This window comes from Plectropomus leopardus, chromosome 10 (assembly GCF_008729295.1).
Source record: "Plectropomus leopardus isolate mb chromosome 10, YSFRI_Pleo_2.0, whole genome shotgun sequence".
NCBI lineage: Eukaryota > Metazoa > Chordata > Actinopteri > Perciformes > Serranidae > Plectropomus > Plectropomus leopardus.
Window position 1 is genome coordinate 34033340 of NC_056472.1, and position 24752 is coordinate 34058091.

The 24752-nt window shown below is 41.3% G+C and overlaps 1 protein-coding gene across 1 annotated transcript in view; it reads right to left on the reverse strand.

The window, feature by feature from the left end:
- Positions 1 to 589: 589 nt before the first annotated feature.
- Positions 590 to 24752, reverse strand: part of LOC121949271 (5-hydroxytryptamine receptor 2A-like) — a 45028-nt gene continuing 20865 nt past the window's right edge. Inside the window, exons 2-3 of the mRNA XM_042494916.1 lie at positions 15212 to 15412; positions 590 to 1798 (exon numbers count right to left, since the gene is read on the reverse strand). Coding sequence (XP_042350850.1) covers positions 936 to 1798; positions 15212 to 15412 — 1064 coding nt within the window. The 3' untranslated portion in view covers positions 590 to 935. The remainder of the gene's footprint in view (positions 1799 to 15211; positions 15413 to 24752) is intronic.

Sequence of the window (24752 nt, forward strand, 5' to 3'; positions counted from 1 at the left end):
GCTGGCAGTGTGGACGAGACTCTGAAACCTTAAATGCCTTTAAAGCCCCAGTGTGCAGGATTTAGAGGGATATTTTGTCAGAAACTGAACAGAATCTAATCAGTTTGCTTTCTTTACTGTATAATCATCTAAAAATGAGTGGTTGTGTTTTCATTGTCTAAAAATGAGCTGTTTATAACTCTCATCTTCTTCTCATCTTCATATAACGCCATATTGCACCGCCAGAGCGGACAAACCACACCAGCGCGTTCTCATTCCCAGCTCGTCAAATAGCACCACTTGGTCAGTGATTTTGGCGTCTGACACTCATGAGGACGTCTTTTTCTGCGTTCACGTGATGTCCAAAGATCGTAGTTTCCAAGTTGGAAAATCATTGTTCTGACTCGGTTGTATTCATGTGCTTTTAATGTGAAAAATGTTTAAACAAGAGGTTTTGTGCTTTTGGCCTAAGATCCAAAATGCCAAAATTAACCTTTGCATCCACATGATACGTGATACTCAGACTTTTGCTTCCTGTCTGAATGTGATGTTTTTACACTTCACCACGTGCCCTTTTTGCCTAAACATAACCACGTGCTTTTGCAGCAACATGTGACCACTTGGGATGAGAACACGTTGGCCATCCTCACAGCTAAATCCCTCTGAATCTGACACACTTTTCTTTAAATCCATGAAACAAGCACTGATCACATTATTATTAAAAGGTGTTTGTTGTAATTCAGCTCCAGATTCTGTCGCTGAGGGATCAGAAGCACTGAAATCTGAAGGTTCAGACTTTTTATTTTGACATGTTCGTGAACTCATGAGTTTTTTTTTTAATCCTGACCGGGAGGCACTTTGTCTTTGGCACTTTGACTTTAAACCTCTCTCCCACGTTTGATGCGACCACAGAAGTTAAAGGTTTGATCTGATCTGTGAGTTTCACGGGATGGCGTTCACACACAACTCTCGTCTTTCTCTCCGCAACTTTTATCCGGCCTACACTTCTCTGTTTCCTGTCCGGGTAAAGAGAAGTCCTTCATCTCGTTGCTAGAATGCACCACGCCGTTTCGTAACTTCCCGATGTCGCCGAGGGGCAGCTGGGTGGAGCTGTACGCCAGCGGCGGGATGGTGTTGACCAGTATGAGCTGGAGAGGCTTCTTCTCCGGCTGGTACCGGCAGCGGACGTAGCGCAGGAACGCCGCTCGGTATGTTTTGTTAAACAGCGTGTAGACCAGCGGGTTGACCGCGGAGGACAAGTATCCGACCCACACGAAAACGTTCAGCAGGCCTCCCATGAGTCCTGCGTCGCACACCGCCGGGTCGCACGCCACCACCAGCACGTTGGTGATGAAAAACGGACACCACATGACCACAAAGAGAAAAAACACCACCCCGAGGACCTTGGACGCCTTCTGCTCGTTGCTGATTGACTGCATGGTGCGGCGCCCAAACAGCGAGCCGGAGACGCTCCCGCGGGCGCCTCCAAGTCCGCCGCTGCTCCCTCTGCCGCCGGCCTCGCGACTGATCGAGCGTCTGAAGAGTTTCTCGGAGGACAGCGAGGTCTGCGGCAAGAAGCTCAGCGTGAACGTCGTGCTCCATTTGGGCCGCGGGACCAGCTGGTCCAAGCAGAGCGTGGCTTCGTTCTGCAGGGCGTTGATGGTCAGGAAGTACGTGACGACCATGATGGTGAGGGGCACGAAGAAGGCCACGAAGGAGCCGACCAGCACAAAGTTGTTATCTGTCAGCAGGCAGCTGCCATCTTTGAAGACCTTGGAGTGGTCTCGCAGTCCCAGCACGGGGATGGGCATGGAGATCCCTGCAGAGAGGAAGCAAGCAGACGACGAGAAAAGCTCAATATTTGTGGCTGTTTGTGTGAGAGGAGATTTAAACCGCTGAAACTCAGATCCTTTAACCCTTTAACAGGCATCGTTACCGCACAGTGGACATTTTTTGTGATCAAATTCATTTACTAAAAATCCAATTTCATTTTGTACAGATGTTTTTTAACGATGCGTTTTAGTATTTTGATTATTCCGTAATTCTATTCAGTTCTTTTTTTATCATATTAAATTGACTATTATTATTATATTATTTATTATTATTATTATTATTTATTATTATTATTATTATCAACAGATTTTTTATGGATTAATTATATTTGTATGTATTTTTGTTTATTTCTTTATTTCTTTTATTATAGAACATTCAGAATTTGTATATTTTATAATTTTTTGTATCTATTCATTTTTATATTTTTATTGTATGAAGTCACTTTTATTTTCAGATGTTTTATTATATTACATTGACAATTGCACTTTTTACAATGTATTATGCTTTTTTTTCTTACTGCTGCATTTTGTCAAAATATTCTGTAAACGCATTTCTTAGTGTGACTGTTAAAAGCTCTTAAGCATCAGCAGTGGAAAATTTCTCAATTACAAGTAAAAGAAAAATGTTCTCACACGTCTGTATGAATCTGCACGACATTTTGAAGCATTTTGAAGATGAACTTGTGTGACGAGTGAGAGGTCATATAAACCCTCTCATTACGTGTGCAGACATTTAATTAGTAGAAGAAGTGTCTCGGTGTAGTTCTGCTAATTTCAGAGTTCTTTGATTACAAAACTTAATAATGCAGCAAAATGACTTTCATACATCACAGTAAACGACTGATTTGCATAATTTAACAGTAATACTGTGCAGATGCTCTGTATTGCAGTATATCGAGATCATCATAATAAGAAGTTAAGGAGAAGTTAGTTAGAAGTTGGCTTGATGTCTTAAAAAACAGACATGGGAAGAACACAATGAGCAAGAACAGAAGAAATCACCCAAAAAATGAGCCAGAAGTCGTGGAAAAGGGCTCTGTGCACTGAAGCAGCTTTTTAGTTTGTCAGCATTTACTAATTCTACATTTTTTTTAAGTATGTTTATTATGAACCTTAATAACACCCTAGCCCAAAAAAGCATTTCTATCAACATAACTCTACCAAACATCGACTCTTGCTGTGTGTTTTCTGCGGTGGTTTCTGGCAGCTAACAGCAGCAGCACAGGTACAGTCTGTCAAATATTTCGGCAGAGGAGCCCTGCTATTACCGCTGCACTACCTGTTCACTCTTACATGTGTCAGATTTTCCATTAACTGCTCTGAAACTGTCCGTCTGTCTGTCTCTGAGTGGGAGGAAGCTGGTGTTTGGCCTCCTCGTCTCCCCGTCTGCAGCCTGTGGTCACTGCACCTCTTTGGTCTGTCTTAGTGTCTTCTACCAGTTTCTAACCTGCATTTTGATTGATTGATTGTGTGCATCACCCAAAAATAAAGAACCCTCATGTGTTTATAAGACATCAAAATTCATCACATTTCATTTCATTAAAAATGATTTTACAGCTCAGTCTTAAACAGAATATTCTGCCTTCTTTCCCGAATTTGCAACAGAAAAAGTTTCCTCCCTGAAGCACAGCTCAAGTTTTTTTTGATAATCATCTAACCTAAAGAAGTCTGCATAAATTGACGACATTTTAGTAAAAAGTACATTTCTCAAGTCATCGTGAACAACGCATCAAAACAAAAAATGAGCCTCATTCTCAAAATCACCCACATAACCCGACAAACATAATCTGTCCTCCTCTGGAGTGTCATTAAACCTACAGTTAACGGAAACGCTCCTGAACGTAACTGCACACAGCGATCTTTGTCCTTTGCTTAAATTATATTTATTTACATATTTTTCTGCATTTTAACCATCCTTTACAATAAGTCCTTAACTTTGGCTTGTACCATTTATCAACAGACCACTTTTCTTATGCATATGAGACATCTTGCTCCTCATCTCCTGAATATCAGAGTAATCTGTTCTGGAAAATATTATAAATATATAACTATATATAATATATTATAATATATATATAATCACGAAAAAAGATTTTAACTCCATCATCCAGGGATGACAATGTGAGATTAAATGTCTTTTTTCGTGAGTCTCTGATCAGACATCTTCACAAGATGTCTGATGTTTGGACGTTTCCATCCCCTAATCTCCACTAATGGCCAAAACTGAAGTAAATTTATGGACTCCAAACATCAGACATCTTCACAAGATGTCTGATGTTTGGACGTTTCCATCCCCTAATCTCCACTAATGGCCAAAACTGAAGTAAATTTATGGACTCCAAACAGGAGCGAACAGCTCTATAATGCACAGTGTTAGAACTTGTTGACTCCAGAAACACACGAGATGTAAAGTTGTGTATAAGTTTATAAAACCTAAACTGTCACGACCTTTAACCTTGTTTAGTAGAGATCTCAGAGCTCTATTTCTTCACGGGGAAGTCCAGGAAATAAGGTTACTTTGAGTCCAGATCTCCCCCTGCTATTATTTAATTTTCTCAGCCTTAAATTTCGGTTTTCTCAGATTTAATATCTGCAGTCACACATTAGCATAAATCTCATGATAAATTACCCCAAAAACTCCTGGATGAAGGTGAGATAGATATTCGCTCCACAGCAACAGGAAGCGGGTAGGAGGAGATAAACGCTGTGTTCTCATTACCTGTACCGGTAACAACCATGAGGGAGGTGAGAGAAAGAGCCGGAGGAGGAGGAGGAGGAGGAGGAGGAGGAGGAGGGATTGACAGACTCAGCGAGGGAGGACAGAAATTGTGGCTGCACGTCGGGAGCAGAGGGGTCAGAGCCGGATAATTCTCATTAAGTCTGGATGGTTTGACAGAAAAGCAGCCGGAGGGTCTGAAGGTTTTTCACTTTCCAGCCTCATAAACAAACATTTATTTTCCACCTCGGAGGCCTGATTCATTCTGGACAGAGAGACACCGTGAGAGTCTCCGGCTGCTGCTTCTGTAACGTGAGGACCAGTGCTGCCACATTGGAAATGTTAAACTATCGTACCAGAAGCTCAAAATGATCGTTTTTTGAGAAAAAACATCGTACCCCGGTCACAGTTAAATTAATGAATTTAGTTAACAAGTATTTTAACGACTTTTTGACACATCTACAAATCTACCCACTGCCTCAGAGAGAAGCTGTTTCTACGTCTTCATGGCTCGGCGCACAGCTGACGTCAGGTTAGTTTTCCCAAAATGCTGATTGACGTGATTGGCTGTAAGGAGATCATGTGATAAGTGACGCGTAAACACAGATCCAGGAGTTAAAATGGGACGTGTGAACTAAACTAAGTGCTTATTGAGAGCGTCACTTTGGTCAAATTATCGTACATTACAGCAATTTTGGAATTACTGATCGTAAAGAGGGTAAAAAGGTCCTTAAATCATAAAAATGTCTCAAAGTCCAAGAAACATGCTTAAATCCAAGAAATGTCATAAAATCATAGAAAAGTCCTAAAAATGTTCTAAAGCCTTAGAAAAATTCAAAAACCCCATAAATGTCATAACATCCTATTTGTCCTTATGTCCTGGACATGTCCGTAAATCCTACAAAATGTCTTAAAATCCTACAAAATGTCTTAAAATCCTACAAAATGTCTTAAAATCCTACAAATTTCCGAAGATATTAGAAATGTCCTCAAATCCGAGCATCGTCAAATCCTAGAAACGTGTATGGGGTTGCTGCGAGTGGCCCCTGAACCTCCTGTCAGTTTGGAAAAGTGGCTCCCAAGAAAAGACAGCTGAGTCTCCGTGATGTGTAAGACGGAGGACGTCATGGTCCCGCCCATGCTGTTTGATTGACAGCTGATGGAGAGACAAGAGTCATCTGCTCTTATTTAATCTCCACAGTGAAAATATTCAGACTGAGGTTGACTGTGTGAATACAAGCTGAAAATCAGACGACTGATGGCGGTCACGATTCATCATCACTCTCTGAAAGCTGAGCGGCTGACAGACTGAAGGTGAGACGGAGCAGGAAACACACAGAGACAGAAACTACCATCACTGTCTGCTCTCTATCAGCTGATCAGATGTTTTTTGTAGAGGTGACACTGTTGATACAAGCGTCTGCGTTCTTCAGATAAACGCCCTCGAGCACCCATCACACCGCGCTGCTGCACAACCCACAAATCAAAAGCCAGTTTTTGTCAGTTTTTGGGTCTTCCTCTCTTTCTCCCTGACGGCAACTGGCTGCTCTAAATACATGAAATCAGAGACATGAGACGGAGGAGAGAGGAACTTGACAGAAGTGGGTGAGAAGATGAAAGGGGATCAAGTGAGAGAAAACAGAGAGGAGGGAGACGCTGCAGACACAAAGGAGACGGAGGAGGCTTTCATTTCAAAATGCAACACAGGAGCTTTGAGAGAGAAGCTGCAGCCTGAAAACTGACCCTCATCATCCTCATCTCATGTCTTTTTATTGATTTAACTGCACTTTTTTAATGCATTTAAGTTGTTTTTTTACTTGACGGTGAGATCCACTCAAAGTTTCAAGGCCACGCATAACAGAAAATAAAACTCTTGAATGTTTCAATCAATTTTCACTTAAAACTCTTCATTCTGAGAAAATCACTCCTCAAAGTGCTTTTTATCGCTCTGCAGTCATGTTGTAAAAGCTGCCATTCGTTTCAGTTTTCTGTTGTAACGTCGAGGTGATTCACACAATCACATATTTCATTTATTTTATAAACCAGAGGGAAAAAAGACGATTCTAACTGCAGAATTCGCCTGAGAATCATTGTGTTTTTAAGTTTACAGGCAGCGTCACTTGACAATGTTGGCAGATGAAACCTTTCATGTTCACGTGATTCACCGCTTGATGGCATCACGTTGAAACGCTGCCAGAAACACCATAATATGAAAAGAGGTCCCTACAAGGTGGACAAGAGGCGGCGGATGGATCCAACAAACCCTGGACCTTCACCGGGCGGGTTTCCATTCCAGATGTGAGCAAAACTTAAGCAATATGTATTAAATGTCGATAAAACTCAATATGGAGCTGACTGTGTTTTCACTGAGTGATGTTCTGCAGCTTCTCTTCTGGTGATAACATCCCAGTAACCATGGCGACGGATGTTCAAAACATCAGCAGCTTTATTTCTATTGCAGCCACCAAACTAGCCGTCATTATTTCCAATCCAAGGCCACGTAGGCGTGTAATGGAGCCGTGATGGAAAGGCGAGCCCCTTATACGTGGGAGCGACCACGTATGAGGGAATTCTGGGAGATGTAGTCCACGATTTCACAGAGGAATTGTGGATTCAAAACTTTCTCAGAGTTATGTGATGCAATAACAGCTCTTGTAGCTCCTGCTGCATCATGAGGGAGCCAGTTCCTACTGACAAGCACACAGACACAGCATCATGTGACCTCACAGCGTCATGTGACCTCACAGCATCATGTGACCTCACAGCATCATGTGACCTAGAAAAGACTAAAAAGTGTTTCCATTGCAATTCTGCAAAATATGGCTTTTTCAAATTTGCCCCATTGGGCATATTTCATATTTGCAATTTCAATTTGAAGAATTTGAGGGGAGATGGAAACCTGCCTGATCAGGAGTCTGGTGTTCGCTTCCCATCTGAATATGATTCATGTGTTGACATCATGGTAGCAGCATCCCAAAACATCAACACAGACACAGACAGATACCTAGAGCGTAATATGTAGACGTGAAAGTCCACTGCAAAGCAGCAACATGTGATGACTTGGGATGAGAACACGTCCAGCTGCCAGCGACACACAGCTATGTTTGCAAGTGAAACTCAAATGTGAATTTTGGTTCCACATCCTGTGCATCAGTCCACAAACAGTTTATTCTGTGTGCAGTTGCATGTAGCGGACCGTGACCTTTAGGCGCTTACGGTTCTGCACGCACACACAAACTGTCACAGCCCTAATAAATACACTGACACCTGATGCACATCATGCACACTCTCACACACACTGACAGAAGGAGACACAAACATTTGCAACAAAAACAAACTTCAAACATCCAGTTTGAAGAGTTTTCCTCTTTTTTCCATCCTGATGAAAGAAATCAGTTTCTGGGTCATAAAAAGGAGGGATGGAAGGAAGGATGTAAAGGAAAGGAGAATTTAAACCTCGCACGAACACAAAAACTCTAGAGAGCCGAGCAACAAATACACACACACACACACACACACACACACAGAGCGGCCTTGTTTCTGTGATTGCCAGCCCTCAGCTCTGTGTTGTATCTGCCAGCCGGTGCGATTATTAGACTGTGGGGGTTCAGATCTCAACGAGCAGCCGCTCTGGACGGATTACAGCTTTAATTCCTGCTGTACAAATGTGCTCACACTCAAAGACGCTCTGATGACAGAGGGCCAGTGTCGCTCTCTTATTGTTTCAGCGTGAAGAGCTGGCAGCCTCCACTCCATCTTTCTGATGTAAAGTCTGTTTATTGTCCTCATTTACACGACGGTAAATGCACCGACTGCCCTGCCAGATTCTGTGAAGCCTCACATAATGTTCAATTATAAACTTCTTTTAAGATCAATGCCAACATTTTTGAAACTCTTTCAGCATTATCTGCAGTTTGGTGAAGGTCAGGGAAAGATGCCACATGCTAATTAGCTGTCTGAGAGTGAAATGTCCTCATGTTGGAGTATTATAGAAATATAATAAAGCAGCCTGTAATTCAAAATACACTCAAAATACATATGTACTACTAATGATAAAAAAAGACTTCCATCAATGAACTTCTGACATGCAATACGATATTTTGTGATTTTCAGCCAATTTCAACCCTTTGAAACCTTGACAAATTAGATTTCTTTGAATAACATGGATAGAAGGAAATGAGCTACTCAAGAAGAAATTACCCAAAATTTAGCAAGAAAAACAAGAGCTCACGAACAAAAAAAGTGAATGTTAAAGGAAATGCCCTGAGAAAGTACTTAAGTTGTGATAATTCTGTTAAATAATTTTAAATACACAATTATGATCATTATAAATATATCTTTTAGTTTTAGATATTTCTCCCTAGTGTTTAAAAAAAAAAAAATTTAATTGTTAATTTCTTACAAATTGCTTATTGTCTTTTCCCCCAAGTTTTCCACAGAAATTAAATCAAATTTGCTCATGTTTCAAAGGTTTGAAGGCTTATGAAAGGTGTCTGAATGCAGCACAAGAAAATAAATGTTGATCCAGATTTTAAAGGGTTAAATCAAATATGTTTTTTAGTCATTTTAATAAATAAAAATATGAACTATCTGTGAGTCAGAACAACTCGAGTAACACAGACGAGTACAGTATATGTCTGCTCATCTGTTTTCTTATGTCCGTGTGTGTGTGTGTGTGTGTGTGTGTGTGTGTGTGTGTGTGTGTGTGTGTGTTGGTCTCCTTCCAGTTTCTGGATGAGCCACTGTAACGCTCCCACTGGGAAACACTGAGCCGTCTGTCTGCCTACACACACACACACACACACACACATACACACACACACACACACAAACAAACACACACACACAGAAACAAACACACACGCACACAAACACACACGCACACACACACACACACACACACACACACACACACACACACACACACACATACACATACACACACACACACACATTGATGTGAAACACCTCTGTGCTGCTGCATGCAGAGTTTCACTCGGTTCATTAAGTCAAAGACAAACTCGGATCCTTGACTAAAGCAAAAGTGGAAATACCAGCCGCCCCTCTCCAAAGGTATCAGATACTGATGTTTTTGCAGTGATTTTGGCATGATATTATTGGGTGGTGTCAGTTGAGAAGGCGGCCGGACAGCCAGACACTACCGTCCACGGCAGCATGATATGCAAACGCGCAGCATCAACAACAACATCAACAGCAGACGCAGGAGGATTCGTGATGCATCATATGCAGATGTAAATGGTACAGACTAAGCTGTGACATTTGATGTTGGTTTTAGAGAGAAAACGGTGAGCTGGGAGGAAGTTTGGGGGTTTGGATTTGATGTGAAGGTTGATGTGGTGCTGCAGGAGTCAATTTACATCTCTGAACACACACACACTCACACACATTATGAATTCAGCAAACCGAGGCTGACAGTGTTTGTGTTTTGTGGTCAAGGATGAAGTCTGCCTCTGATGTGTGCGTCCTTGTTCACTGTGACGCTGTCCTCTCTGCAGAGGGACGTTCAGAGTCGCTTTGTTTGAACGAAATATAATGAATTCCAGTCCTTTGACTTCATAAATCGGCAAACCGAATTCTGTCACAGAAAGGAGAAGAGAAACTGTGAGGGGGAAAACAGAGCGGGCAGACCCTCTAACAGCGAGAGAAAGAGGGCGGCCGGCGGCTCCGGAGGTGTAATTTTCCCCTGTTCAAGACAAAAAGTGACGTTTATGACTCCATATAATTTTTATGGAGGTGAGGGAACAATCAGGTCCTGATAATTGGCTTCTGGCTGCCTGGCTGCTCTCCAGCTGAGCAGGTCAATGGAGCTAGATGAGCAGGAAATGTAATGATGGGGCTGCGGACGGTGGAGGTGGTGGGAGGGACCGGCAGAGTGCACATTAGCTCGCCGGCTGGAGGAAAATGCATGAAAATGTATTTCAGTTTGAGCTGACAACATTTCAAACTGCAGAAACAAACCATCACTTATCGTTTGATTGAAGTCGAATCATCCAAAAACTTTCCCACTTTCCCGACCTGATTGATTTGTTTTGCTGGTTGTTAGCCGACATGCTTTCACACTAAGCTAATTAAGATGAGGAATGGAGGAGCGCTTCATTTTTATCCAGGTGGCAGCGCGCCGGCCCTCAGATCGTATCTAATGAATGGATGGCAGCAACATCACAGCGTGACGTCAGCGCTCTTAATGACCTGACGGATCCTGATTTCACCCGATTAAAGACGAGCAGCGCTTTGTTCAGCAGAGTGACGCACACTTCAAATCTGCAGGAAGGAAAAGTGATATATGAAGAAACATCAGCTCAACAAATCACTTTTCATTACTGATGACAGGGGTGAGGGCGAGCATGCCTTGCTCATGAGTCACAGAGATCTGTTAAAGCTGTTCCTTTTGTGAGTTTTTTGTTGGTTTAAAATTTGAAATAGATGTGAAACAAAAAGTGATCAAATAGTGATCAATCCGTCCTCCCCAGAGTGTGAAATAAGTACATAAGAATTATTGGGGGGGGCAGATTACAATAACATAAATATTGTGACTTTTGGCATGAAAACATAGTCCAGCAGAACGATTATAATGAGTCCACTGAAGTCTGTCTGTAGGACAGGACGGCTAAACACGTCCAATTAAGCAAGTTTAAAGACATGATTGTGTCAAAAGCAGCTCGTCTTGTTCCCTGTCAGGGCGGAGCAGGTGAGTGGAGGACAGGGTCAGTGAGAGCTGGAAAAGTCAAAAAGAGCCAGAAAAGGAAACAAAATAACCCTCTTAAACTAAATCTCCCCTCCCCCGCTGACTGTGTGTCCCCCAAACTTTATTGACCATAAACAAACAGCACTAATTCGCTGTCGGCCTCGCCTGATGCCTGCGAGATGCTCGGCGGCCCCGAGCTCTGTGTTTGCTTCCTGTTGCCTCCACTTCATTAGCTCTGTCATTCTGCACTGTGGCTGCTAATGACCGAGCCACGCCGGAGCTGCACAGCGCTAATTCAGCTTCCTTCCTGCTGCAGATCCAAACGCGATAGCTGCGAGTCGCTCGGCGTTTACATTCTCCTCCATATTAATTAATGCAGTGATGTCATTCATCAGAGATCTGGAGATAAGTTTGGCTCCTCTGTGCAGATATAAGCACAGAAATACAAAACATTGGTTGAGAAATATTTAACTCTTTAACAACTGGATCGACATCAGTTTTCTTGTCCTGCATTCAGACGCCTTTCAATTATTTTATCCTCTAAAATGTGAAAAAACTGATATGATTTCTATCAAAAACACAGAAAAAGCGTTATTTATGAACTTCAATCGCATCGCGATTAACACGTTAATGCTAACAGCTCTACTTACCATCCATTTACCCTTTAAAACCTGGACTAATTGGCTTGATTTCCTTAAAAAAAAAAAAAACATGGAGAGAAGGCAAGAAATTAGTAAAAAGTACAAAAACAATGCCTAAAATGACATTTCTTGTCAAGTTGCTCAATGCCTTTTTCCACGTTAATGAAAAAAAATGCAACTTCAGAAAAGTGATGACGATTCAGGTTTAAAAGGCTTCAAAGGCTTAAAAATGCACTTTCATTCATCCACAAACACGTCACAACTCGTGAACTCTGAGACTCAGAAGATTTCCATTCATGAGGTCCTGAATACCACAAGAGGACCGCGTTCATGTGGCCTCTCCCGGTGAACTAATGTGTGAAATTAAAACTGGTCCTGATCACAGCTGTGTAACGACATACAGATGAATGAAATTATGACGTGAGCGCTGCGAAGGAGGAAAAACGAGCTGCTGCCTGAAGGCTGGACATCAGTCTGCAGGCTGAAGTTTCTCTGCGGTGACTCTCAGCAGTGAAGAGCACAGCTTTAGATAATTGGTACAAACAGCAGCACGGTGCTTCGATCGCTCTCAGTTTGTTCCACAGTAAAGTTCTCTTGAGCGGGAAGCTTTAATTAGTCCAGTTTGGATATTTTTGTATTCAGTCAGAGCGTCTCGGGTCTCTCTGACATCTTTATTTTCCTTAACGCTCGCTGTGAGCGCTGTGTTCGAGGCTCTGAGCTGATTCTTTGTTATGTTTCTAACATTTAAATAGCTGCAGCTCCACGGAGGCGACAGGAGGAAGAGTGCAGTAATGTGATGTCAGCATGGTGAGCGGCGTCACTGCAGGCCTCACGATACGCTGCATCGCCCACCAGCCCGACCAGATTATCTCAGGGTTCGTGTTTTAATTTTTATTCACACACACACACACACACACACACACGGCCTTGGTTTCCTCCTCGGGTTCGTCGTGATGTTTCCTCGGGGGAGTGCGGCGGCTGGCGTCAGGTCAAGCCTGCTCATGTTCCCGCAGTGAGTCGTGGTTACACTGTGATCTGATTGGACGTAACATCAGGACTTACACTTTGTTGCACAGAGGATGAGAGGGACTATATATACACACACACACACACACACACACACACACACACATGCGCACACACATGCTGACATGCATGAATGCATGCTGGTAGTGTGTGTGTGTGTGTGTGTGTGTGTGTGTGTGTGTATTTCTCCGAAATTACATGATCCAAACTGAAACGTTCATGCACTTCTTCATTAATGTGTTTCTCTGAACCAAACACCCTGACACACACACACACACACACACACACACACACACAAAAACACAGCTCTTGTAGCATTTTATCTGTTTTTAAAATTAAAAAATTTACAGAAGAAAGAAAGCAAGTGCTGCCTTAACCCTTTGAAACCTGGTTGGACATCACTTTTCCTGCTCTGTGTTCAAATGCCTCTCAAGTATTTAAACCTTTAAACTCTGTGAAGCAAATTGGTTTGGTTTCTTTTAAAAACATGGGGAAAAGGAAATGACTTGGTAAGAAATGTCTTGCAAATTGCATGCAATTAGATTTAGAAAATTATTTTTAAAAAGAAAACTTTTTTTCTAATTGTCACAAAAGAGAGTTCCTCTCTAATACAAAGAAACCACCCGATTTAAAACAATAGAAGTACTGAATAAAGACGTTTCACATTAATATCATGTGTGTTTTATAAAACAGTGATCAGTCCTTCTGATTTATATCATTATTAAAATCTTAATGTGAACGCTGAGCACTATAAGCAGAATAAGAGTTTAGATATTTCCACCAGGTTCATGCTGGCTCTCCTGTAGCACAGTGTGTATGTTTCTTGTCTTGTTGTGTAAGGGATCTCAGGTTAAACCATCAGCAGGAGGTAAAAATAAAAAACCTGACTTGCAGAGAGACGCAGATGTCTTCCTTCAGACTTCACCGAGCGGAAAAGTGAAAACAAGCCTCGCAGGAAATGGTTTGTAATGAATGCAGTTTGTGTCAAAAGACGTTTCCACTCCAGTGCATCAATATTTGTCATGTTCAACAAGCAGTGCTGCAGATTCACAACAGTGTTTTCACTTTGTTGTTTGTGCTGCAGCAGCAGAAGGAGCCGCACACTCGCACACGTTCACACACATTAACATGTTTATTACTGTCAGCTGGGAGCTTCAGCGTTTCCCTTTCCTGCATCCTTCACTGTCTACTTTCAGAAAAAAAGTAGACTTGATAGTGGAAAGGGAAGGAAGAAGGATGCAGGAAAGAGGAACCATGATGCTGGGACATCAACAAAAGCACGTGCTTAAAATTAGGAAACAAGGCACAAATGGTTTGGTTTAGGCAAAAGGGCACATGGTGAAGAGTAAACACCAGACTCCTGGGTAAAAGTCCAGGGTCTGTTTGATGCCTTTGTTACTGACAGCGTTTCAAACTGACACCGTGTCATACACACAGGACAGGATCCATCTGGCTGCATTCTCAAATGATGCCAACATATAAAATGCTGCCGCAGCAGGCACAGCGTAAAGTAACACCATGAATACTTTTGTCTAGCAGCATTCTCAGCTGACGAGTTCCAGCATCGTATCATGTGGATGCAAAAGGTGGAAATCACACAAAGCAGCAGTATTTGATGACTTTGGAATAAGAACAGGATGATCTATTAACTTGTGCAACAAAAGCAAGTGGATGGCTTTAGGAGAAAAACACACTTTGGCTCAGACACAAACAGAGGGGTCCTGGGCGCAAGTGTGCGGTTTGTTGGACCCAAGTCTCCTCCTGCTCGCCTGTTTCCATTGACGTTTCAAACTGATGTCATCCAGCTGCATCATAAACTTACACCGCTCGGTGCTGTATCATACCACTGTGAAAGGTGCAGTGTTGGTTTGAAGCCACCAGCATTTTAAATGTTCAGCAGAGCTGTAAACTGATGCTGCCTGATAGCATATCATGAGTCTTGGTATTTGATGAGTTGGGAATGAGAGCGGGCTGCTAAACAAACTCGTTGTATAAATCTATCTGTGTGTCCTCGTCTTAAAGACACATATAGATTTACAGACCTTTAAAAGGTAAACTCTGCAGGATGCTCCCAAAAAAAACATGAATAGACTCATACAGAAGTCATTGCTCTAAATCATCACAATGACCCACTAACAGCATGAGGACAATCTGCTGTGTGGAAGTGTTTGTTTCTGTATGTGTTTGTGTGTGTGTGTGTGTGTGTGTGTTGTGTGTGTGTGTGTTTGTGTGTTTGTGTGTGTGTGTGTGTGTGTTGTGTGTGTGTGTGTGTGTGTGTGTTGTGTGTGTGTGTGTGTGTGTGTGTTCTTACCCACTGAGATGGTCCACACCGCCATGATCTTGATGCGGGCCTTGGTGTGGGAGTTAAAGCGGCTGTGGTGGATCGGGTGGCGTATGCCGATGTATCGATCCAGAGAGATGGCGCAGAGGTGCATGATGGACGCCGTGGAGAACAGGACATCCAGGTAGATCCAGATGGGACAGAGGTCAGAGGGCAGCGGCCACCCGTAATCTGCAGGGGAGGCAAAGAAGAATATATAATATTCTGCACCTGATAATGATAATAATAATAATGAAAGCAAGCAGCAAATAACTCCTCCTGATATTTATAAATAATTCCATTCAAAGTCAAAGACTAAAACTGAAACAAAATAATCTGTTGAAGCCAAAAGAAGTCATTTTCCACTGCTGAGCATTTGACTGTTTGCTAATTCAGACACTTGCTGCTGCTACCTCTCTCACTGCGCTAAGTGTCGGCTCATGACCACTGATCAGCTGTGTGATCAGCTCCAAAAAAGTGTTATTTGTCTTTAATTTGGCCTATTTGTTCCTGAAAAATAGTCTCACTGGAAGAGGCAAAATTAAACCAGCCATGTGCTGCTCTTCAACGGAGGTTGAATACCAAAACTAGCTGAACACACACCTGATTAGGCATACTGAAAAATTAAACACACAGCACCTTACTGAATCAATATAAGATGCAATTTGTGACGTATTTACGTGCACAGAACTGTTAGTGACAATAATGTGGATGAATTTGCCCAAAATATTGTCAATGACCATGTCCCTATCGTCCATATGCAGACGTCCTTTAACGTAGCAGTAGCAGCTCTATCGCTCCATCTCTCTGTGTAAAAAGGGCTGGTGTCAACACAAAACAGACCAGAACTAAAAGTCCTAATTGAAGGTTTTGAATTGAATTAAAAGTGCTTTTTTCAGCTGGTCTCTTTCATATGAGCGCTCAGACACGCCGCGCTGGAGCAACATTTGTTTTAGTCTCTGCCTGTATTTGTTTGAATGTAACTGCTGCCTGTAATAAAAGGCATTAGCGGGGCCTAACTCATGCTTTTCATGGACTCGCCGGCCGTCCGCAGCCTCTGAAGAGCTAATTACACAGTGGCCACACAGCCATAAATGTACTGAGTCATACAGATGGAACATGGCCGAAGGCTTCAAAACCTGCCAACACGCTCCAGATACATCCACACGCTCCGAGCTGCAGGTGCATGGGCTGGAACCACGCATGCACACACATGTTACTGTCACATATCATACACACGCACACACACACACGCACACCAGCATTTCTCCCTGATGGCCGCCTACAGCAGCCGGCTCTAAATATAGTCCTGCAAATCGCTCTGAAACCATTCAACTGCAGATGGAAATGACTTTATACAATATTTTGAATGTTAATGTTAACGGAGGATGATTCTTTACATCAAGGTGACGCGCGTTTATTTATAGAGGCCATTTCCCACAAGGCCTTTCAGAGGCGCAGAGTGTTACAAATCACAGGAGGATAAGTTCATAAGAATTAGATTTTCTTTATGAAAAATACATTTTACAAGTTCAAAAGTGTACAGCCACACTCGCAGCCCTGTGAGGATGTAACACTCACAACACTGCAGAAAATAAAGACCCACTTTGATATCACACACACTCATATCACTCAGCACACAAAATACGCTTTTCAAAATCAAGCTTTAAAACATTTTTTTCATTAATATCATTTTCTACTTTCATTGAGGTATTTTTTTAACCATTAGTCTTAATCATAAATATCAAATATTCATTCATTTTCAGAATTTTTACCCATTAAATGCCACGTTTTTGTCATCGTGCCACTATGTTTTTAGATGAAAAAAATTATTTTCAATAAACTACATGCTAAGTAGATTTTTTTTTTGCTGCTGACAGTCTGGGATATGTCAGTGATCAGCAGCTACATTGACTGTGACAGGTCACCTAGTGGAAATAGCATGTATTTCCTCCATATGCCAAATATGGTCAAAATGACAGTGGATGGATCAAACAAACCCTGGACTTTCACCCAGAAGGCCAGAATATGTAGACGCAGAAGTCCACTGACAAAGCGGCAACATGTGATGACAGAATGAGAACAGTTGGTAATGTTTATGTCCACAGTGCTGTGTCTTTATTTTTTTGGGGACATTTTCATGGCAAAGGTTCTTGCATGAAATGTTAAAATTTTGTTGTGGTCTGGCCTTTAATTTACACCACAATGGTGTTTTTGGGAGCCTGAAAGCACAAACTTTTGAAACTGATTCAAGAGTGTAACCTTTGAAAAAAGCAACGCCGTCTGTTGCTGTGTAAACTGACGATGAGAATGGTGACGTTATAGCTGCTTTTTTGTGTGTGTGTGTGTGTGTGTGTGTGTTCTTCTGTGCTGTTTCATTACAACATTACACCACCAGCTACCAGCCTGGTGTGCATACTACAGCATTTTCGGCTGTTTCTGCAGATCTGTGTACTAAAGGATCGTTTTCATAAAGTTACCATATGAATGCAGATTTTGTTCAGCGAGGCAGCTTCAGATCGGAGCGCTAACACAGCAGAGTGTAAACACACAGAGACATTTTTTGAATTCAAACTCAGTCCGAGCAGATGAATGAAAAACACCTGTCTGCAGACGAGCCGTCGCCACCACTGACGGTGTGGACAAAAATAGAGCCGGAGGCGAGAGGATTAGAGGCAGAGCATCAGGGTCAGGACGAAGCATTTCCTCCTCCTCCTCCTGATTCTGCCGTCCCCTCCGTGAGACAGGTGAGGGACGACCTGGTCCAGCTTTTATTATTTGGGCGGTGATGACTCATCCATGTCGCTCGATGTCACCATGGTCACCGCCATTCTCAGCCTCTCCTCCTCCTCCTCCACCTTATCTCACCCGCTCTCTGGTTTCCTCTTTTCTCTCAGATTTTCATGTAATCATCCTCTGATGGTCAAATGGAGTTTGTCCTCCGTTTCTTTCAGCTTGTTTTCCATCTGCGAGTCTCTTTTAGTTTCAGACTCATTCAGTCATAAACAGCCTCCTCTCTTTGTGTCCTCTGATTCTCCTGCACTTCAGTCTGCATTCAGTCTGGGTTTAGTTTGTCCTCGTGCACTTCAGCTCGAGACATCTGGGTTGTTTTCATGTTGTTTACTGATGCATTTGAAAAAAAGGTTTTTTAGAAAAACGTACAGCCTAACCGAAAGCTATTTTAAAAAGAGTCCAGAAGTGGAGACGTTGACCTGGTGGTGCTGCTTGATAAAAAGTTACCACAAGTATATACATATGTATATACATACATATATATATATATATATATATATATATATATATACATGCAGCTCTCTACGAGAGCTGCATGTACGTATTAGAAATATTGCTTTGGACTATTGCTGGACATATTTTTGGCAGTTTGCAGGACATTTCTTACTAGGTTGCTCATTATCTTCAGGTTTCAGAGGTTTAAATGCTTGCAAATGATGTCTGACAGGAAAACCTGATGCTGAGTGTTTGAGGTACCTTGTAATCATGTTTGCTGAACCTAACCACAGTAAGTGTGTGAAACATAATATTTGTGGGGCACTTATTTCTGGGATATCATATGAACCAATGTTTAATTTAGTTTTCCAACTTACACAACTCAAATATACACAATGAAAGTTATAATAGTATGTCATTTGTTCGTGTCAGAGATCCACAGAGATCCTAAATCCAGGTCCCAGGTGTCCTCAGTAATCAGGAGCTATGTGGTGCAGCTGTGATGTTCTCCTCAGCTGCAGGTGATCGGCCTGCTGGGAGGTTTTATTGGGAGGTTTTCCTGCTCACTTGGTTTTGTGTCTCCAGAGAGTCGACACCTTCAGTTGGTTCTCTGTGTTTTTTCGTTTTTAGTGGAAAGTTGAGTGTGTTTGGAAGTGTGATTCTTTTGGCCGCTCATTTTGTTTCCCCCCTCTTCAGTGACTAATTTTGTTTTGAGACCAATTTTTCTGTTTTTCTATCATTTTGATGGAATCAAGAGACCACATTTTAATGATTTTTAAACATGCCTATAAACAAAATATTGTATTTTTTTTAAATCTCAAAATTTGTACTTTTCTCTAACTTTTTACCCCGCAAAAATTTAAAAAGAAAATTAAAAATTAAAAAAAAAAAGAATAAAAATCACCAAAAATGTTTAAAGAAAACACACTTTCCAAATATGTTGTTTAAAAAAAAATCAAGAAAAAACATTTTCACTGTTTATACAAGTGACAAATCACCAAAATGTTTTAAAAAAAACATGTCCCCTGTGAAGGATGACACTAAATGTAACTGAATGTAATTTAACTTACTGCAGACAGAAAATTTCCATGACTTTTCAAGTACTCTTTTTTTCTTGCTCAACATTATTTTAAACACAAGATTCAAACATAATTTCACAACACAATTTCAGCATCCCTCATGATGTGTTCAAGGACTCAGAAATGTGAAAATCCAACAATAATTTCTGTGTTTCTATTATAAACGGTGTCCTTTTGGTGAAAGAAGAAAGAAAAATGAAAAAATGTAAAGAAAACGTGCCCTCCATGAAGGGCGACACTGAGAAAATAAAGAAACCTTTGTGATGAACAAAAGAAAAAGCAAAAAGTGTCACATATTAGATCCACGTTTCATCGTCAGCTACAGAAAATGAACTCAGCGTTATGTTACATTAATGTGATTTACTTTACAGACAGCAAATTTCCAAAACTTTGAGTGATTTTTCTTTTTTTAACTAGTTCCATGACTTTTCCACGCCTGGGAAATGTGATTACGAAATTATAAGACTTTTCCAGTTTTCCGTGAACATGGGAACAATTAAAGATTACGTCATCATGCGTCATCATTTCTTCCACAAGAATGAACGTTGGATGTCAGAGTGATGACGGATCACTCGTGTCAGGCAGCTTTAAAGCTTCTGCGTGCAGATTTTCTCGGGATTGACTGAAATAAATGGCTGCACGGACGAGAGGAGATCAATTTAAAGTTTGGCGAGCTAAAACGTGCACTAACACGAGTTTGGTGCTTCAAAGTGGCCGACTCGTGTTTGTTGTTTTCACCTCTCTCTCTCTCACTCTCCTTCTGCGGATGATCCCGTGTCCTCAGTTCCCCCATCGAGAAGCACAAAGAGAAACGAGAACTCCCCCTCAGGGACTCATGGAGTATCACGGTGTTACTGATGCTGATGACCTGGAACCAGACTGAATTATCGCTCACACACACACACACACACACACAGAAAACTCCCACAGGAGCTGCTGAGACGGGACTTTTTGCTGCTGCGGTTTTACTCTCAACTCGTTGTGGCGTTGTCACCTCGGCCTTGTTCCCCTCACAGAGCCGGGGGCCACTTTGTGCTTCCTCGGCTTGTAAAAGGGAACGACTGCGACTGTCTCAGTACCTGACTGCAATTAGAGCCAGCCAGCTCTGCAGCAGGTTCAATCTGAGCAAACAAGCTCCTCTTTTCAGAGTCAGCGTGTTACAGACATAAACTGTGCATTTTATACAGGAGGCATCATTTAACCCCTTAAAACCCTGAACTCTGATCAAAAACATGTGAAGCAATGAAAATCTCCTTTACAGTTTAGTGTTTTTTGTGAAGAAATCTGTTGATTTAGCAGCATTTAAGTCTCACTTTTGTCCAGGGTCAAAGGTGATGTCTTCAAGTTGTGCACCAAAGATTTTTAAAATGAAAAACAAGAGATAAATAAATGTATAATAAAATAAATAATAATGTAAAAAAAGAGACTAAATAAATGAAAAATGACTAAATAAAATAATAAACTCACAACATAATAAAATGATAAAATTATGACAAAATAATAAAATTCCGACAAAATAAAATAATACAGTTATGACAAAATAAATTATTAAAATAACAATAAAATAATATAATAGCAAGACAAATATTTTCTTCCTTTTTAAATTCAGAAAATGTAAAGTGTTAAGTTACGGGTCACTGCAGTGCACAGTAACGTTTATTTGACCGTCATATAGTCATTGTCATCAGGTCAGATGCTTTACATCGTTGATCAGAGGCTGCAAGTTGGTGTAAAATGTGTCTGTCAAACCCCCAAATGGCAAATTTGCTCTTTTCCAACTCCAGAAAAATGACATTGTATCTTCGGTCATTGAGGCAGGCGTTTGGGGGCAGCAGTTTCTTCCACAGTAAAACTATTCTCCGTTTGGCTTTTAAAGAGTTAAATGAGATGACATTTGTTTGCCTTTTGGACCTTGTTGGGATTTCTCAAAGTCTTTGAGTCCCTCTAACCACGAGTTTTCCTGTGGTCAAACACTTCCTGCAGTTCCAGGATGAAGCCGAGGATCCAGCGAGGACAGCAGGGTGATTTTTGAGGATTTTCTGTTGGAACAGTGAAGGTGAACAGCAGGTCAGCCTTTCAGGTCTCCTCCAGCTTCAGACGTGTCGAGCCCACAGAGGGGAAGAAGCAGAACAGAGCGCGGCGGATCGATCTGATGAAGAGATTCGATCAGTTGTAGGTCTCTCGGGGTTAAGATCTGGGTGAGTGCAGACGGTTAATCACAGCTGAGCTTTCATGTGACACCACCTGCTGTGAGCTGACTGTAACTCTGCAGCTCTGCAGCACTTTGAGCCCCGAGAAACAACAACTGACAAACACGGAGACCTTTCAGCTCCAGCTACATACACACACGTCTGTGTGTTTTCTGTCCGTCCAGTTTTACCTGAACGTGTGCCAGCTGGGAGTTTTAAACGCAGCCAAAACTGCTCTCATTTTTGCATTTTTCAACTCGTTGAACTCGAGTTGCACCGAAACAAAACAGAGTGTGAAGCTGCGGTTTTGATCTGTGGGAGAATCAGAAGATTCACCAAGAAAAGAACATTTAAAGGAAACGCAGTCCAACCGCTGGAGACAAAGTTTCTCTTTCTGGAGCCAAAATGTGCAGTTTCCTGTTTCTAGGTAACCTTTGAAATTCAGAGGGACCTTGGTTTCCTTGTGCTGCAAGTTTTTCAAACTTTTTGAAACCTGAAATTGTCTTCAAAAACACATAAAAAGGCAATGAACAGATTGCAAGAAATTGGCAAAAAGTGACAAGAACATAACCTTAAAATTAATTTTTCAAAAAGTAGAGCAATACCAGAATATTATCCAAAAAATATCATTTAGTATTTTTATATAATATTATTATATTATTGTGTACTCAAAATGTGTTAAAGAGTTTTGTTTGTTTTTGTTTTTTTCAGATCATTTCACCTTTTTTTGTTTTTTACTGTTTCTTTTTTTCACGCAATTTTTCAGGTAATTTTCTTGTAACTTTTTTTTACTTATTTGTTGCTAATTTTTGCCTTTCTCTCATGTTTTTGAAATAAACCAAGTTGAGACTGATTAGAAATGGATCATGATTTAAAAAAGAAGTGTGAATATCGTTTTGGCTGATTTTCAGCAGCGAGAGGACACACAGAGCGAAGGCTCAGAGACGGCCTTGTGCACAGCCAAGTGTGCACGCTTTCAAAAGCAAAGAAATGTGAAAATAATTGATAGAAGAAGAGTGGGACTAGAGAGCGGGGGAATGAGTTCCCATGAGGGCAGAGAGCTCACAGAGACGCTGATTGGATGAAAGAAGAGCAGAGAAAAGATGAGAATCTGGAGAGAGAAGAAAAAGGAGGAGGAGGAGGAGGAGGAGGAGGAGAGATGAAGAGTCTTCACACACTCAGCATGTCGTCCACACACTTAACACAGGACTGAAAAGAGTCATGAAAAACCTGGAAAAGTCATGGAATTTGTAGATAGACCTGGGTAAATTTTGGAAAACTCAATAACTTCTGCACATCTTTAAGATGTTGCATTTTTCTTTATTTCATGCATTTTATATTCTCTGTTTGTATGTTTGTATTCTCTATTTTTATGCTTTTTTTATTAATAATGCCATGTCAATGTTTATTTATTTTATTTTCCATTTTATTTTATACATTCTGTGCAATCAGTTTTTATCCCTGTTTTATCTTACTTTTACTAAAATTATCACAAGGGTTTTATCCATCTGAAAATGCACTCTGTGTTTTCTATTCTGATCTTATTTCATTTTTACATGCAGGTTTTATTATGTCTTTTGTTTGACATGTTAAAGGTGCTATACAAATAAAGTTTATTAGTATTATTATTATTAAGGTTCTGGAAAAGTGTTTATTGTCAGGCAGAGAGTCTGAAAATTAAAATTCTGTTAATATTGACAGAATTTCAGAGAGAAAATGTTAACAAATGTTACAGTTGAAGAACAGCAAAAAATCTGTGCTGGTTTTGCATCAATTTTTCATTAATCTCTGAGTTACGTCAATGAAATCACGTGCCGCGAGCGCACTAAAGTGAGTTTGTGGAATAAGCTTTTCCTCTACAATCAAAGGCATTTTTAAGTAGCACTAATAAGTGACAGCAGATCACCATTTTCAAAGTCATAAATGTTCTCTGTGTTGTAGCTGTTACACAGTCTTCACCGTCTGAATTTGTCCGGACTTTTTACATGAAGGTGGAAAAAAGTTAAATTATCAAGCCAGTTTCATTACTTTACTACACCTTAAATTTTGTTTTAAATCAATTAACACAAAAAATGAGTTTAAATTTCACACAATATGGAGTCTGTGTAACTATCAACATTATAATGTCAACATAACTCTTCTGTATCTGCTGTTAAAGTTCTGGGATGAACTTAAAGTTCCCAACTCGCTGCATGGTGCCGCTCTGTCAGTGACCTTCTGCGTCTACTTATGACCTTTTAGGTTTCCTTCTGCATCAGCTGTTCACGTCTCCAGGATGCCAACAAACACACATGATGGGATGATGCAGCACGGTCCTTATGTTTACTCAACAGCACATGGTGAACAACACGGACCATCACGATGTGTAGGATTAGGCAACAGAGTCCCGGAGTGATAGGTTTTAGCAAAAGAGGCACATGGTAAGAAAAAAGCACACATCCATACGGGAAGTGGACTCTGCTGTCCTGCTTGAAAGCTGACCGTCGACCTCCCCGCCCGCCCTATAAGAGCACTTGCGCTCCTTATATTCTGTGGTTACGGGCAGTGTTATAACTGAGGCTGTTCTTCAGCATTTCATGCACACGCAACCGGATCCAACCGGCCGTGTTCTCAAGTGATGCAGTGATGCTGCCCGTGCACGTTGCATGTGAACGCACCCGGTGCCATCCAAACATCAGCTGCCGTATGATCGTATGGTTCTGTCTGAGTGCGTTCTCATCTGATGTCATGCAGCCATGTTCGGGTTGGACACAGGAGGTGGCTTTTGGCGTCACACTCGTACGCTGAAAGCAGTGACAGAGCGGCAGTATTTGACGAGTTCGGATAAGACGGTGTTTGGGAAACACCGGGTCGCTGTATGAAGCGTGCACATGTCCGTGGTCGCCTATTGGAGGATTTCTGCCAACCTCTGCTTTAATAAAGTGTTTCTCCTGTATGTCTGTTTGGTGCATTTTAAGCATTTTCAGTCTTCTTTTTGCAAATAAGTGGATACCTTCTACCAAAGAGTCCCTTAGGGGTTGTTGGTGAATATTTCGT